The 16,677-nt window shown below is 40.5% G+C and overlaps 1 protein-coding gene across 1 annotated transcript; it reads right to left on the bottom strand.

Annotated features, from left to right (window-relative positions):
- Positions 1–1,606: 1,606 nt before the first annotated feature.
- cog3 (component of oligomeric golgi complex 3) lies at positions 1,607–15,255 on the bottom strand. Its single transcript, XM_085766246.1, has 23 exons — positions 15,066–15,255; positions 14,643–14,789; positions 14,490–14,551; positions 13,232–13,397; positions 12,576–12,650; positions 12,101–12,193; positions 11,700–11,825; positions 11,532–11,612; positions 11,396–11,439; positions 10,541–10,667; positions 9,774–9,865; positions 9,329–9,468; positions 8,286–8,446; positions 7,049–7,157; positions 6,827–6,945; positions 6,600–6,689; positions 5,813–5,933; positions 5,434–5,522; positions 5,172–5,306; positions 4,606–4,681; positions 4,358–4,485; positions 3,605–3,703; positions 1,607–3,445 (listed from the first exon to the last, which is right to left on the bottom strand). The coding sequence occupies exons 1-23, from the start codon at positions 15,231–15,233 to the stop codon at positions 3,416–3,418; spliced, it is 2,478 nt and encodes an 825-aa protein (XP_085622372.1). The 5' UTR covers positions 15,234–15,255; the 3' UTR covers positions 1,607–3,415.
- Between the last annotated feature and the right edge of the window lie 1,422 nt (positions 15,256–16,677).

Here is a 16,677-nt window from a genome sequence, read left to right on the forward strand (position 1 = left end):
AGACTGAACGGACATTCATGGTCCCAAGAGGATCAGTCTGATCGACTCTGACTTTTCCTCTAATGCCACCATGAGGTTGACATTTGTGGCTCAGGGTGAAATATCTTGACAACTATTGAATGGCTTGTCATTAAATGTGTGTGGAGTAGGCAAATCATTATGACTTTGCAGATGTCCTCACTCTCCTATTAATTTGTCCCATATTTTCGTTCAAGACCAAATATCAACAAAACCAATGGCATTCCCATCAGCCCCAGCTGTATATTATGTGCTGTGCTGATTAGCTCAGCTGATCTGACTCAGTGTTAGCATTGTCACCCAATTACTTTCACTGATATGAACATTTATTTGTACTATGTGAATACGCTGATTGTATTTGATCTATGTAAAGTAAAATGTTCCAATGTTATCAATTCATGTTTGAAGCATTTTACAGCAAGGCAATTATTTGCTTCCGTTTTAAAATATGAATATATAATAAACTGAAAATGTACCTACAATCCAAATTCTTAATGTTATAGATTCTACATTTTTACTAGACCTGTTTTCTCTCTTTTTGAGGCAGGTTGTTCTGCTGCGAGAGGGCATGGAAGGGTGCAGCGGCTTCCACTATAAAAAGAATGACTGACAGGGACCCGGCGGTGAAAAAAAAAAAAAGATCAAAGGTCAGGATTGCTCTTGTCCATTGCTGGCTTCAGGAATCAGAAAAAAGCTCAAAACGTCAGATCGCTAAAGCAGGTTATACACACACAGCACTGACTGATGTCTCATGCAGATTATACTGCATTGCACTTATCTCTCCATTTGTTTCATTCATGTCATGATGACACCTCTAACTACACTAACAACAGAGCACCTGTTTGCTACGCATTGTAGCACACTCTTAAATAATGCCTGATAGCCAAGGGAGGAAGCTTAGTGCTACTAGAAACCGTGGATTCTCAAAACACACTCTCTTTCAGTGGGAAAAATAAAAATGCTGGACTGAAGGTTTTGTCATTACGTTAAAAACACAACTGCTTTTCACAGTCAAGGCTGAGGAATCCACAGTCATACGTCCATTGGATGTCCTTCGTTCAACAAAGGGTGAAGCCACTTGTCAAACATTACGACACTGGTCAAATATTTAACGTGATTTTCCCAGTTGGAACAGGAGCGTGTGTCATGTACTTGACAGTGAATCTAACTGGCATTTTACTGACCTGATAGCATAAATACTTAATGCTTGATTGTTCTGTTTAAAAACTGTCCATCAGGAAGGGCTCGCTATTCTTGTCTCTGCTGAGTCAGCTGATCGGTCTTGTGTGGTCTTCATGGGAAGACAAAAGGCAGATTTTCCTTCAAGCAGTTTCCCCCAACCAGGACAGACTACCTGTTATCACAACACAATAGCAGCAATTTGCTATGACTGGGTGTTTAATCATTCCTAATATTTCAATTTTCCAGTGTAAATGTAACTGACATAAAATCAGCATATTAATTAAATCATTAAATCAGCGGCTCTCTGTAGAAGCATTTAGAGTTTGGTTTATTTTAATTATTCAGATAAATGGCAGCAGACAAAAACTGTCTGGTGAGAGACAATGAAAAGCCCCGAGGGAGCTGCTGCTGAAAAGCTGTTTCTCTTTATTAGGGTGAATGTGACTCTGTGGGGAGGCGCCCACTGCAGTGACACAGGAGATTTGAGGAAGCAGCGGAGCTGGCTGGACAATAAGGATCATGTCTATGCTCGGCCCTGCCGTCCACTCTGCCTGACACCGAGCCTTAACCTCAACATCCGCATCAAATCCCGAGAGAATATGTGCATCACTTTCACCTCTGGCAATCACGCGTCGCAGCTTAATGTCAGGGCAAGAGCGAAAGTGAGTTAATGTGGCTTGGCAATAGTACAAATACAAAAGAAATGAAGAGAAGATCCAGTTTAAGGCCAAATCACAGATTCTCGCTTAACTGTCATAGCTAAATCAAGGCAAAGGTCTAACGCTGCCGGGGCCTGACGCGTTACAGCCGCATCTGCAGCAGAGGAGTGCAGAGATCAATGTCCTGCTCCAGAACATCCAGTCCCTCATCACCTATCAAAAGACTGTCAGTCCACAGAAGGTCAAGCCCCAGCAAAGCCTCATCTCACAGATGGAAAAGATGGCGGTTGCCAATGAAACAGCAACAGTCTGCCAAGAAGACCCCCTAAAGCTGATGATGTCCTTGAATGGCAGTTTCTCATTTATGTGAAACGACTTCTAATCACTGAATTTGAATTCAATGACAAATGTGTTGTTGTTTTTTTTTAAACAAAACCAAAGACGATCATTAACCTTTTTTTTAATCAGAATGTTCATAAATAGTTCAACTGTACAGACCATTTTACATGGGACACACCAAAGCAAATGTTACATCACAGGTGCCCTGTTACCTTTGTTATTCTGTGAGGACCGCGGGGAAAGATATCACTCAATCTTATATAGTGCAAAATTGCCAAGGTCAATGGCCCATGGTCCATTTTGCCGGAGTAAAAGCACATTAGTTCGTATCAACCTAGTTATAAAAAGGAAAAAGTATAAAACATAAGATTTTGTCGTCTTTTGTACATATTTGCAAGGGAATAACAAAAACATTCACACAGAGAAGATGGGAGAATTTTTAGGAAAACATCTGGCAGAGATAGAACAGCTGTAGGGATTTTTGCTATGATCAGAGGGGAAAACCTGTTGGACCTGTCAGACCATCCTGTAGCACTTCAGGTCATTTGTGTAACTGTGTTACAAAGACTGTTACTATTTAAAATAAATGAATAAAATATTTTGCAGCATTTTAATCTTGTTATCCTTCCAAAGCCATCAAGGGAATCCAGGCATCTGAATGCAAGCCCCTCTTTACTGGCCATTAGCTACCTGGCTAATGAGAACCCCTTTAGTGCTTTTTATTTTTCCCTAAACCAAAGCGTCCTTGTCTGAACACTTGGATAATTTGACCCGTCCCACCCTCGCGTAGTGTGCAAATTATGTTCATTCACAATAATTTGGTGTTAAAAAGATATGCAACTGTGATCCAAACCCACCCGACGTGAAAACAGCCCTGACCACGACGCCTTTAACTTCAGTCAAACAAAGTGATTAGCTCGGTACCAAAAACAACACCCTCCACTTCCCAGTGTGTTACAGACTTCAAGATGAATACCTGAACCTCTCAATAGCTGCAGCTGTTCCAGCCTCTGTCTGAGAATCTTTGGCCTGCAGGATTTTTGCTTCCTTTTCTTTCGTTTTCATTTATTTTTATTTTGCCGTCAGTCCAGCGTTCCTGTTCCGGCTTGCAGCTCAGGTGCACTTCCCTGGTTCTGACTCCTGGTCATGGCTGGACTTGAAGCATCCCATCGCTATCCGGGGGGTGTTCACCAGCGTTGCCGCTCCAAACCGGCACATTACTTATTCACAGACAGCAGTAGATTAATCTGAAAGAGAGGGCATGAAAAGTGCTCACTGAGACTTAGCTGGCATACATTATCTATCATTTCTCCACTGAAGTTGGTCTCAGCAGTTTTGGATGTTGCCGCAGTATTACTGAAACCATCGGGTTGCTTTCGGGCTGTGCTAATCCCACAGTAACATACCTGCTCCATAGACGGACATGCGATGATTTGAAGGTCCTCTCCACTGTATTCCTCCTGAAGCAAGGCGAGCAGTCTTTGGAATACCTGCTGGATGTTATTCTGTAGGAAAAAAAACATCCTATTACTGAGTGCTGGAGGGAAATTAATACTACATTTCCATCTGGCCTACATCCCCCCCCCTACTTTCTACTTTCCATTTCAACACCAAAATTTTGTTTCCATCCCTAATTCAACTTCACCTGGCACCTTGATGATCGGTACACATGGAGGACTAAGATTTGTCAATTAGGGCTCCATCATGCTGACAAATTTGTAGCTAAAGGCACAATCTTTGAGCAAGAGCTTTACCCCAGGAGGAGAATTCACAAACAGAATTATTGTCTATATTTTTCCCCCCAAAAAACTGACTGACAGGCTTTTTACTACACAGACTTAACACTCACTAATGAATAAATGCATGTCATGAATGATTTCTGATGCTGCGAGAAGTTTGTTTACATGGTACAATCAACAAACACCCCAGTGTAAGAAAAGCTTTCATTTCAATGTCTATAAGGACAGAAGCATAAATTGCTTTTCTATCATTGAGTTCAGCTCTTCAGTGAAATGAATGACTTCTAATTCTTTTTTTTTTTATTACTGGTGGACCTTTGAGTGAGACAAAGGTATACCTGCTTGGCAAATACTGTATGAAACTTGCAAAGAAACTGACTCATGCAACACATGCTACACCCTAGCGTCTCTGCCACCCACCCGGACAGGCTTGAAAAGGATGAACTCCGTGTCTCTATTGGCTAAGTACAAGGACATGCTCTGTAAAGTGCTTGGCAGCTTGCTCTTCATCACACGGTAGGTAGCCATCACTATATCGTTGATCTTTGCTGAGAAGAGGGGGAAAAAACAGTACTAGGTTAAAAAAAACACTGGCCTCTAGCACACGCTTTATAAGTTTTGATGAATTACAGTGTGATGCTCGTGGCGTTTCCTGAGACAAATCTTACCTGGCTGAGCCCAAGGTTGCTGAGACAGGCTGTAGGAGGGACCACCTTGAATTGCCATAGTTTTAAGAGCTGCTACCTGAGTGCAGACACAGTCAAAACAAAACATTACAATTTGAGAAAAAGACTTCATTTGTGCTAGTTATATTCACTGCAAAAAAAGCACAAGATACGGTGCTGCCACCTGAGCCAATTCCATTCACTATTAGACTGCACAAAGAGCAGAGCTGACATGAACAGTGGTAGCAGACTGCGAGAGGTGGGTAGAAAAAAAAGACACACGATACAATCTTTCAGCAGGATCACTGTACACACAGAGCCCGGAACAATATAAACCATCAAAACCCATACAGATGTATACAGACACAAATGGATAGCAGCAGAAGTAGATATCCTGGATGACAGTCAGCCATTCTGCCCTCAGTTAAAGACTGAGACCTTTACTGATCAGTAAACAAGCAAATTACTTTTTAAAGTTTAAAGGGTTTCAGAGGTATAACTGAAAAAACAAAAGTAAGGACAAACCATCACTGCCTGGGGCTAAGTCTGCCTTCACTCTTAACATTTACCTTGGTGAGAAACTCATCAAGGTTCCCCACAAAGATCTGAGTCTGCTGCTGGATGAACTGTTCACAGCTGAACTTCAGGTGCCTGTCCACATCCTTCTTCGAGTCAATGTAGTGCTCCTTTATCTCTGGTGTTCCCTGAGGGCCGGAGAGAAAAGGCAGTTTGGCACTATCAAATGGCGTTTCCCTTAGGCAGGGTGCTATCAAAGTATATAAAGTGTATGGTCTGTTCAATAAAAAAAAAAAAAAGGAGAAAAAACACTACCTCCAACAGGAATTCAAGTATGGCGTTGTGACTGTTAAGTCGGAAGAATTTGGGAACAGCCTTAGGGTTCAGGATTTTGAAGGCAGCATCTGAACACAAAGCAGAGAGATTAAATCTGGGCTGATGTAGAATTAGAGTGCCCTCTAGTGCTGCAAATTTAAAATGACCTTGACTGAGACGGGGGTGATAGGCGGAGTGAATCTGCCCTGTGAGCCGTCGGTTAATGTACATTATGGTGTTGGATTACACTGTAATTTCCACATTAATTGTTGCCACTGGTGCATGTTATAGGCACAAGTTGCTTAATGAGCATGAGAATGTAATGACTGGCTTTGTGGAGCTGAACACCAATGTTCCCCTCCACCTCTAATTATCTTACCTCGCGTTTTCTTCAGGTCCAGTGAGATTTCCTTGATGGCGAAGTCGGTGTGAAATGGGGCAATCTGTTCACGCATTATCAGCAGGTGCTTGATCAGGAAAAGTTGCCCATCTATTTGTGTCTACAGAAAGTGATAGCACACTGTTAAATCCACACTGCAGGCTGCCAAAACAAAAGGGCATCTGCTGACTATCCGGGCTACAGAGAGTATAAAAAGCACAGGCTCAGGGATGATAAGAGAATATGTCTAATTAATAACTGCTGATTATCCATAGCTGGAAAGGGGCATATTACGGTGACACGGAATAAAAGGCTGCTGAAACCATTTACTGCTCAGCTAGTGACTAAAACATTGGAAAAAGACATCATCAACATGGGGTGGGAACATCTCCTCTGAGATTGATGCTGCTGCTTTAATTTGAAGTGTTAGGTTGAAACGCGCCAGTTAGCACAGATATTGACAGCAAATTTGAAGGCGAGAGAAGCCGATAAATAAAGGATGGTCTGCTGAACACTCTGTAGGGCATAATAAAGCACCTATTAAAATAAACTTTCAATGACATCCCAGCTGGTTAGTTAAGGATCCTGTAGCCTGAAGGAATTTGAATAAAACAGTACACATTTTATCTAGGCGGGAATTGATCTTATTTACTATGTAAAAAGAAATGTACTCAACCGGCTATTTTGATCATAATGACAATGGAAAAGTTCAGTGAAGTTACCCCCCAGAAAAAAAGCACACACACACACATAGTACATACATACACACACACACACACACACCAACCTTGTTTTTAAGGATGATATCAGAAGCTTTAAGAAGGGACTGGATGCAGGCAGATAAGGCTTCTTGAGATAAACCCTGGAAGACTGCTCTCTGGAAAAAGACCAAGTCACAGTGAGAAACGCATGAATAAGAAATGCAAAAGTTGGAAAGAATATATACACAACACTCCCCGCTAGGTTTTAGAGTAGAGGGACTAAAGCAGTGATTAATAGAAATTGAAGACTTACATCTATACATCTATAGAGCTTGGACAGACAAACCAGCGTTCGTCTGACAGTAGGGTACCACATGCCGTGCAGATCAGCAGGAGAGATAGATGTCTGGAGGCGTGATGCTTCGACATTCCCTGTATTCATTGTACAAAAGGAAGAGAAGCCATAAGGCAAACGACAACAACACCAAAAGTTGCACAAAAAAAGAAGCAAGTGTCACAATCTGGAAACACAGACCAGCAGTACTGTTTCTTCTACCATCAGGATCCTCAAGCTGTACATCTGAAAACATTGACTCTTGTGACATCTGCTTCATCTGCTCCTCCTTCAAGCTCTGAGCAATTCTCTATTGATGACAGGACAGCGAAGGCAAGAGAAGGTAGACAGAAAGTGTTAGATACTAGATACTAGGCTACGTTGCTCCATTTTGCTTTAGCAGGGAGCCTTCAGGTAATTTGTAAATAAACAGAGGATAAAATTCAACTCTCAGAATGAGTCTGTAGACAGGCAGATAGGGAGATAAACATCTGAAGAAATATAAAATGAATCAGGGCAGATGTAACACAGATGAGCTGTCAAATATAGGTTAAGATTCAAAAGGCATATTTAACATGTGCAGATATCCTCAAGTCAAAACAGCTTCCTTAAATTTGCATAACTCAACTTCAAATATACAGACTGTTCAGGCAGCTGTAGATAGACAGAATTTAATTAAACTAGCTGAAAAATAGTTTGATGATAGACAAAAAGACAGATAAACATCTAAGGAACTGTCAGAGCATATGCCTGCACTATCAGGTAGATTTGATACTGAGAAAATAGTTTACGTCAGTTCATTTCAGTTCATTTTTTTAACATAGGCCGAGACTCAAAGATAAATTTAACATGTGCAGACATTTGCAAATCCAAAGACCTTCAAAGTTTGGACTTGTACATAATTCTAATTACGGTAACACATTACGACTTTTCAAGGAGCAGGAGAAAAATACAACACAGGTATATCACAGGTGGGGGAACACACTACTTCACTTTCCCTTTGCCACATTTAGCAACAAAAGAAACATATTTTAATGGGATGTGATGGCAATGAACACAAGAAAAGAATTAATCAAATTCTTGGAAATCAATATAGTCTTTTATCCAGCAGAGAAGCCAATCAATAACTGTTTGCAGCTTCTATGGGGTGATGATTTGTTGTTGTCTTCTGCTGTATTTAAATTGCTGGTCAGGCATTACTGGTATTCTGAAAACCATTACTCGATCCAAATATTTCTCAACATAAAACAAACTAAAGAATTGATCAATAAATGAATAAATATGACCAATGCATTAATAACAAATGATGAAAAGACTTGCTTTCATGCATGTTTTGTGAGGCTGTTGGAGAAGCAGCTGAAGGGACAACAACTACTGGGTGTTTTGTTTCTGGAGATATCAAGGAGAGCCGATATCGCTTTGAGCATGCGGGACCCACCTCCATCATCTCCAATTTCTCCGGATAGGCCAGATCCCCCGGAGCGGGGTTGTACCCCATGATATCAGTCTGGATGTAAATGTGAGTCCTGTAGACCAGTCTCTCCTGGACATCCTCCAGCATCTGCTTTACAACTGCATCAAAGGCTCCCAGCTGAGCAGCTGCACGAAGGCAAACAGAGGTCAACTCACAGTTCAACTTTCAGTTCAAGCTTTGCTTTCGACTCCAAGACTTTGTTGTGAATAGATTTTTTTTGTCCTGTAGGGTCTGTATAAACCTGAACAGTATGTGGGATATATACTATTTGTTGGATATGATGGACTTCAAATCAGTGTGGGTGACTGAGGACTGAATGCAAATATATTGTAGCATAAAACCATCCAAACTTCCAAGTTTTAACAGCTATCATGTTCCCTTGTTTCTTTTGTGTATATTTTCACTGGGGGTTGTCTTTTCAGACACAAACAAATCAAAGTGGGCTCAACGTCAATAAATAGACTGTAATTTTAGATTAACTTCAGGATCATAACAATGTGTTTTTCCTTTAATTACATCTAGTACTAATGTCACTTATGAGATAATGAGTCCATGTTTTGTTGGATTAGAAAAGTTATGTTTTTGTTGGCGAATTAAGGCAGAAATTTGAATAGTAATTGGTCATTTTTGCTTAAAGCCTGCAGCTACAATATCATTATTTATCGCTTGGCAAAATTAAGCATTGAGGAGGACACAAGGGATGTCGTTTTCAGTATTCTGTTTTTCATTTATTTGCAGATCATTAAATTTGGAAAGTATTTGGTCTTTCTCTAGTGTTGTAAAATATTGCCAATTTCAGGCAAAACACTCACAACAAATTCCATTTCAAACATAATTTTGTTGCACAACAGAAGCGGGAAAAAACAAGAAGGTTATCCAAAATTATACGTGGTTACAGCTGTGGCGAGTCCCAACAACTCCAGCACAGCTGCACCCTGGAGACTCAATTCTAACCCCCCCCATGTGGCATATGAGAAGCCTTCAGGAAAACAAAAACTGTAACCTACCATTGTTATGAACATGGTCTTCCAGCATCTCATTCTTGAGAATGCTGCAGAGCTCGGACAGAGTCTCCAGGTGGATGATGTGGATGATTAAAGGCCGGAGGACATCATACAGGGACAGACATAACTTCTCTAACAGTTCACTGGTGAGAGATTTAAAAAAAGCTTTTCATTGCTGAGAAAAGGTTAAATCTACACTTTCTGTTCAGGTTTTGTCAAGTTCGGGGGGAAAAGGTCATGGCAAAAAAAGGCTGAAATATTTTTTGCTCTTTAATAATAAACCGCATTTCCTTCCCAAACTGTGCAAATGAGTAGTTCCATGGCTAAACAGATCAAGCTGAAATGGCCATTATGTGCCGAGATCGCCGCGCCTTAGTCAAACACATACAAGACAAAAGCTCTGTGTGTGCTCAGGGATCATGTTACCAATAAGGAAGGTGCTACTCACTCGAGTTTTGGAGTAGGTTTAGAGAAGAACTCGTTGTACAGCTGGTGTTCATCCTGGCAAACGTGAACCATAAAGGCACAGCCACTGCGAACCTGTACAAACACACATCATAATCACCCACCGCAGTGCCTCCAAATACTTTGCCTCCGCTTCAAACGGGCAAACATTTCCCCTTCGCATAAATGATGCAGGCACCCATTACAGCAACCTCACAACCTTTCAAGTTGCATTAAAAGAGAAAAGAGAGAAAGTGAGAGAGAGAGAAAAAAATGCCGGACAGGTAGTGTGGCTGTTTTGACATTTCAAAATTCCTCCCTTTATTTATAGCACCCCCATCAAGCCAATTAGTGAAGTGTTAGAAATGTCACAGCAGCGACAGACATAGTCCATCCAGGTGCCATAATCTGACCTGCTTTGTCTGAAGTATCACATCAGAATAACCATTTTGACATTAATTAGGTCACTTAAATGTTCTGACATGCAGCACAATAACTCACAGCTTTACAGATGAGCTATGACTGAGGGTGGACTAACAACACCAAGCCCCTACGCGGCAATACACATGCGAACAAAACAACAGCAAGCTTCAGATGCCTGCTGTGTGCAATCTCAGGGTTATGCTCATTTATCATGTGCACAGCTTTGTGCCTGCACCAAACACTCCAATAAATTTCCCAGAGGGTCCATACTGGGCATTCTTTGCAAACCCAAATGTCATTTTACAATTTCTAAAGGCCAGTCCCGGCTTTGAAGCACTCATAACCTACCAGAGCACAGTGGTCTTTGCTGTTCTGGTTGGTGAGGTCAGTAATGGTGGATGCGATGCTGGGACTCAGGAGTTGCTCTCTCTGCTCAAGGTAGCACTGGTGGATTTCATCCAGGAGCTGGTGGTATCTGCACGCATCAATAGAAGGCAGGATGAGTTAAAGGGATAGTTCACCCAAAATTCAAATTTCACTCATTATCTACTCACCCTCATGTCGACTAAGGGCTGGGAGAATTTTCAGAGTCCTCCGTGCCTTCTCTGAGTTACGCACAGCAGTATTTGTCCATAATGTTTGTGAATGGTGCTCACTTTTCTTCGTCCAAAAAGACACACCAAAAAACATCCAAATACCCCCATACTGCTCGTCTGTAATGTCCCTCTTGTATTGAAGCCCCGACATGACAAATTGTTCTGCCGGTCAGTGCAAATCTGGAAGAGCAGTGAACTGAGACACTGGGAGCTTCCGCTACAAACAAGCTTAAAATATAGACTTATTTAATTTTTTTTCGGAACAATTTCTCATGTCGGGGCTTCAATAAAAGAAGGACATTACAGACGAGCAGTATGGAGGTATATGGATGTTTTTTGGTGTGTCTTTTTGGACAAAGAAAAGTGAGCACCATTCACAACCGTCATATGGACAAATACTGCGGCGCAGACCCCCCCTGTAACTCTGAGAAGGCACAGAGGACTCTGAAAATTCTCCCAGCCCTTAGTCGACATGAGGGTGAGTAGATAATGAGTGAAATTTGAATTTTGGGTGAACTATCCCTTTAATTTGGCACCAAGAACGGCAGGGAAAAAAAGAAATTGAGCGAGAACGCTATACTGTGTTAGTTGAAATGCCAATACTCACTCAGGTATCTTTTCTGCTCGTTGTTCAATCTGTTCAATCAGGGACTGAAAGAAAAAAAAAGAAAAAGAAAAATTTACTTTTTATTACAGAAAATGATGTGCTGCATAAAATCAGCCTGTTGTAGATATATACTCACTCTAACTTTAGGTGCAGCCGCCCTAAACTTTACATAATAGAGTGTGAAGGCATTGTCGACGTTGGTCAAGCCCATTGGATCCTGTGGTTGCAAGAACAAAAAGAAATTAAGTACTGATAATAAACAAGGCACTTACAGTGTCAATGGAAACGAGTGACTTTTCCTTACCCTTTTTGTTAACTGGCTGGTAAGATTCTGCATAGTGTTTACAATGTGGATCTTCATGAAGTGCATAGCTTTGGAAAGACATTGCTTAAACTTGGCCAGATAAACTGGATAGTCCTTGAAATTTGGCTGTAATCAACAGAAATACACAAAACATTATACAGGTTTACTGTACAGTAAGTGTGATCACATGAAATTTTCTAACATTTCTGACGTTGTAACAGATCGACATTATATTGTCAAGGTCTTGATATTTTCACATTGGATAGAAATGTGTGTATAAAACACAATAGTTAAAAAAAGAATGTGTGCTAATCCTGACAACACTTGGTCTACGCCAAATTATTATCTACTCTGGTAATAAAATAAGATTTGCACGGCCAAGTGCAGCAAAAGCTACTTACATGTGAAGAGACATATTCAATGCAATCATCCAATTTCGACAGCATTGGTATAAACCCTTCACTATTTACAGACAAGGTTGGGGAGTTCAGTTTCTGCAAAACCAAGGAGAAAAGGTCAAGTTGAAGTAACTCATGACAAAAACACCTCGGATTTTCCAACTCGTGGTCTTTCTGATGAAAATATTTCTTCTTTTCGTTTCAAATCACCACTGCCACAGAGGGTGCAGTCCAGATTTTGCGACTATATTTCAAATATTTGTAAAGTGAAATCAATGCTATGTCATATTCAAAGCATACAATGTGATTAGACATATAGCAGACATCCAAGTCCTTTAGAATAAACCCTATAATCTGGGACATAGCAGCTGATTACTAAGGATAACTGGACTTATACATAATTAAGCAATTAACTGACACATCATTTACAGCGTATGCATTTAGTTAACAAATGATGACAAAAAGAAATCCAGCCTACCGTGTTGATGTTTTCTAACTCATTAAAATATGACAGTTTCTGCTGTATGCTCTCTGCCAGGTCAACAAGCTCCGACTGCAAAGAGAGAGAACAACAAACCACAGCTGACATAATAAGGCATGGCAGTTTAATTCAGTGCAGTTCAACTTCCTCGGATTGGTAAAGTCTACAGACATCTGTGAGCATGAGCAGCTACCTACAGGAGCAGGCAAAATTCAAGAAAAAAAAGGTTATGTCAATAAAAGGGAGAATAAATAAATGAGAAATATGAATAAATACACCACAGAGAGAATGAAGAGCAGCCTGCAGAATGCTTGGTAGACATTTCATTTTCAGACATGCTTTTATCTGCATCATGACGTTCTGAACTAGAAAGTGCAGTTTTTTCCAGTCATGTCCAATAATTCCTGCAGGTCTTACCACAGTCATTCTTAGACAATTTCCAGACTCAGAACAGTTTAGACCGTGCAGGTATTAAAGCTTAGACTACAGTTCCTGTGTTTGGATGCAGTCATGTTTGAAAATACTAAATATTCTGTCTTTTACTGGACTGGGAAATACATTATATTACAAATCAAAGATTTTCCACTCCAAGTCTTAGCAATATCAATAAAGCTGGGTGGGTGTAAAGACCAAAACAGCAGCAGTGTTCTTACCTGTTCTTTTAGGAGCTGTTCACAGGCTTCATGCAGGGTTCCAGTCTTATTGGAGACAAACAGGTACTGTTTCTGAAGGGAGTCTAAGTGCTCCAGAGCCTCACTGACATCTTTCAGAATAGCATCGCACTGTTCTTGGTAACAGTTCAGATCATCTCTGGTTTTCCTGAAGGGAAAGCAGACATATCATCTGTCTGGTTTGACAAAACCATGCAGTGAAGTTACGTGGGAGAATGCTTAGCAGTTTCATTACAATTTCACACTGAACACAGTGTTCCCTATGGGCTGAAACTTTAAGCAGCTGTCAATGGCAGAACACCTGCTGTGATATCATTACTCTCTAAAGGGGTATGTTACCATGTTGTTACCATGTCTGTTAAAGTACTGAACTGATTAACACCGAATTTGGCGGAGGGATGGGACATTAAATAATAATAATAATAATGATAATAACGTTTATATAGCACCTTACAACATCCGGAATGATGAACAAAGTGCTTTACATAACAGATACAAAGAGAAAAAGAACACAGAAATGATAAAATACATGACAAATGATGACAAATGACAAGTGTCACTGGATATTAAAAGCCTTTCTAAATAAGTGAGTTATAAGATTCGACTTGAAGAGTGCCAGGTCATTAATAAAATGTAATTTGGGGGGTAAGGAGTTCCACAATTTAGGGGCCGCTATCGAAAAAGCACTGTTTAAAATTTCAGAAAGGAACCAGGAAACATTGGATGGGGAAATATACTGGTAACGATCTGGTTTAACAGGGAGCTCCAGAAATCTTTTTTAATCACTTCAATCAATCTCAATTTCATTATCAAGAAGCAATGTATAGATCATGGTGTAAAAATGAATGACATTAATGATCTACATAATCACTGACTGCATGTGACAGACTGTCACCAGTCTATTTTAATTCTGGTGTAAATTCAAGAGGTAAAGTTTATCATTTACAGAACAAGATAGCAACATATTTCTGCTTTACACTTAGCATAATGCTAGAGTCCCAACTTGAAGAAACAACTTCTAAGATTAGTTTAGATCCATCCCATCTGCAATGACCTATTGTTTCAGGCACATGGCTGTTGTGTGTTTGTGTCTAAAGTTTATTATGTCCAGACTCTACCTGACAATAATCACAAAACAAATCTGAGGTGTGGGCAGTGATTCAGATGATAGAACCGGAGGTGTCACTATTGCATATAATAACATCATAATCTAGGATGAAGCACTTTAAAATGTATGTACCTGTATTTTGAACTCTCATCCTGGTCCATGTTTGATTGTAACTTGGCAAACCAGGAAAAAAACTGCAACACAGAACACATGCAGATTGTTGTGGTGGTACAGCAAACCTCACTAGCTAGTAGCTACAGCTGTGTTTATTTATCACAAAGTCACCTGCTGTGCAGTCTCTATCCTGTCATTCTCCATATCAAGCATCTGGAAGCCCTTGAGCAGCACGTCCTCTGTTGAGGCGGGGACCGTCGCTGTGAAAGGGGACTGCAAAGACCGGGACGAGAGGCTGCACAAGTCCTCAATGGGAAGCTGCAAAACAAAACAGAGCTGCTGGTTCCTGAACACACTCACCAAGCTTGAACGTACAGCTAGCATGGTAGTAGCTTGACGTGACGGAGCAAGAGTGCAAGCCCACTGGTTTGCCTTCAAGTTATCATTGCGACGTAAATATCTTGTTGGCATGAGAAACAGGTGAATAAAGTCCACGCAGAGGCAGTTTGGTGGTTTAGTTTACCTCCCTTGCGTACGGAATTTAAAATTAGCAACCCTGTTAGCTTGCTAGCTGGCTCGGGAGTCACAGCTCACCTCTGAGGGCACAGACAGCGTTTCTGCTGCGGCTCGGATGTCCAGCACAGAGTCCATTTGTTTCTCCGTGAGAGGGGCCATGGCATCGGTGCGGCGATCCCATAACGACAGTTTCTCCCGGGTGTCTTTATCCGTCAAGTCCAGGAGAGACTGCTCTGTGGACGCCATCGTTGCTTTGGACAGCGGCAACGTCAGCAGCAACGCGCAGGTACTTCCTGTCCCGGGGAGTAGGGGCGGGGCTTAGTGAGGAGGCAGACCGAGGCTGACCCTGGTTCAGTTTGACACCACAGTGCAAACAACAGTGTTTACTGACTTCACTGCAGCATAAAACATTTAAAATGAGGAATAAACATTTTGTTCCCTTAAACAAAATGTAATAATGTTCAAGGTAAATTTTTGCATTCAAAATCCTATAAAAGTGCATAATAAAATATACTCAGTCAAAAAGAAAAGCCCTCTTACATATAGCAAAGTGGCCCCTATGGCTGATATACATCCATGTAATTAATGAGATGGCTAATGCTGATGCAACAGCATGTAAGCAGCACTTTACTGCTCTAGCTGCTCCTAGTGGAGCTATTTCTCCTACTTCACGCACCGGTTGTTAGTTTAGCTCAGTGGTGTCAGGTATCAGGGCCCTCTAGAGGGTCACGGGATAAATTTGAAAATCTGAAGGGTTGAGAGATGATTGATGAGAGAGAAATATTTTAGCAAAATGTTGGTGAGGTTTATATTGAATTTCTATCCATACAAGGAAATTGGTATGTCGCATAGGCTATGTTAGTTATGACAGAATCATATTAAATCAGGTCCTTCACTGTAATATTTTTCTGAATGTAGGCTACTGTACCCTGAACTGCTATAAATTCAGCTCAGGTTTCACCTGGATGACAGCTGAAGTCCATAACACTATCATTATAATGCTAACACCACAAGACAAACAGTCCAATGTGATAGATGGGATTCCTGGGTGGGACTGACTGTGGCGCCCAGCAGCAAATTAATCTGTCACATGAAATACCGATCCAGCAGGTGGAGCCCTGGGGTGCATTTTTTTTAATACTCCAAATTGAGATTTTCACTTCTTTTTCATTATACTGGCAAATTGGTTTCTTTTTCTCCAAATAATCAGTTGCATTTTTCTTTTCTTTTCCCCATCACATGTGCGGAATCTCCACTAGGGCTCTGCCAACTCCACCATGTCTGTCTTATTTTATCATGGAAAGGATTAAATAGTGTTTGAAAGTGTTTTTTCACATTGGAAAAGCAAACGATGGACAGAAATATTTTCTATTTTGTCTTGGTATTCATAAATTATGAAATTATGGGACACACCTCACAAATCAAACATGATTCTCACATATTTTCTTAACCATGCTCTTTGTAGAATATGACACAGAAATGCTATTTCATTTTGTGCTATGCTTTAGTTGTCCTTAGCCATTTTTATCAAATTATATATTGACTAATGACTTACATACAGTAACAAAACATTGTTTTAGTGCAATATAATGGAAAAAAAGTACCTTCATTTCAGTGCTTTAATATAATATTATCTTTTTAATCTTTTAGAATTTTACAGTGAAATCTAAAATCATGTGTAGGAAATTAT

Source organism: Trachurus japonicus, chromosome 21 (assembly GCF_045865225.1).
Source record: "Trachurus japonicus isolate A0001 chromosome 21, Traja_1.0".
Taxonomy (NCBI): Eukaryota; Metazoa; Chordata; class Actinopteri; order Carangiformes; family Carangidae; genus Trachurus; species Trachurus japonicus.

Bases quoted from the DNA above. Each gene is read 5' to 3' on its own strand.
- cog3 (XM_085766246.1), bottom strand. From the start codon at position 15,233: ATGGCGTCCACAGAGCAGTCTCTCCTGGACTTGACGGATAAAGACACC. The intron at 12,651-13,231 runs GTAAGAACACTG...CTCTCTTTGCAG, and splicing joins AACAGCTCCTAAAAGAACAG to TCGGAGCTTGTTGACCTGGC. The intron at 5,307-5,433 runs GTAGTGTTTTTT...TCCGGCCCTCAG, and splicing joins TACTTGAATTCCTGTTGGAG to GGAACACCAGAGATAAAGGA.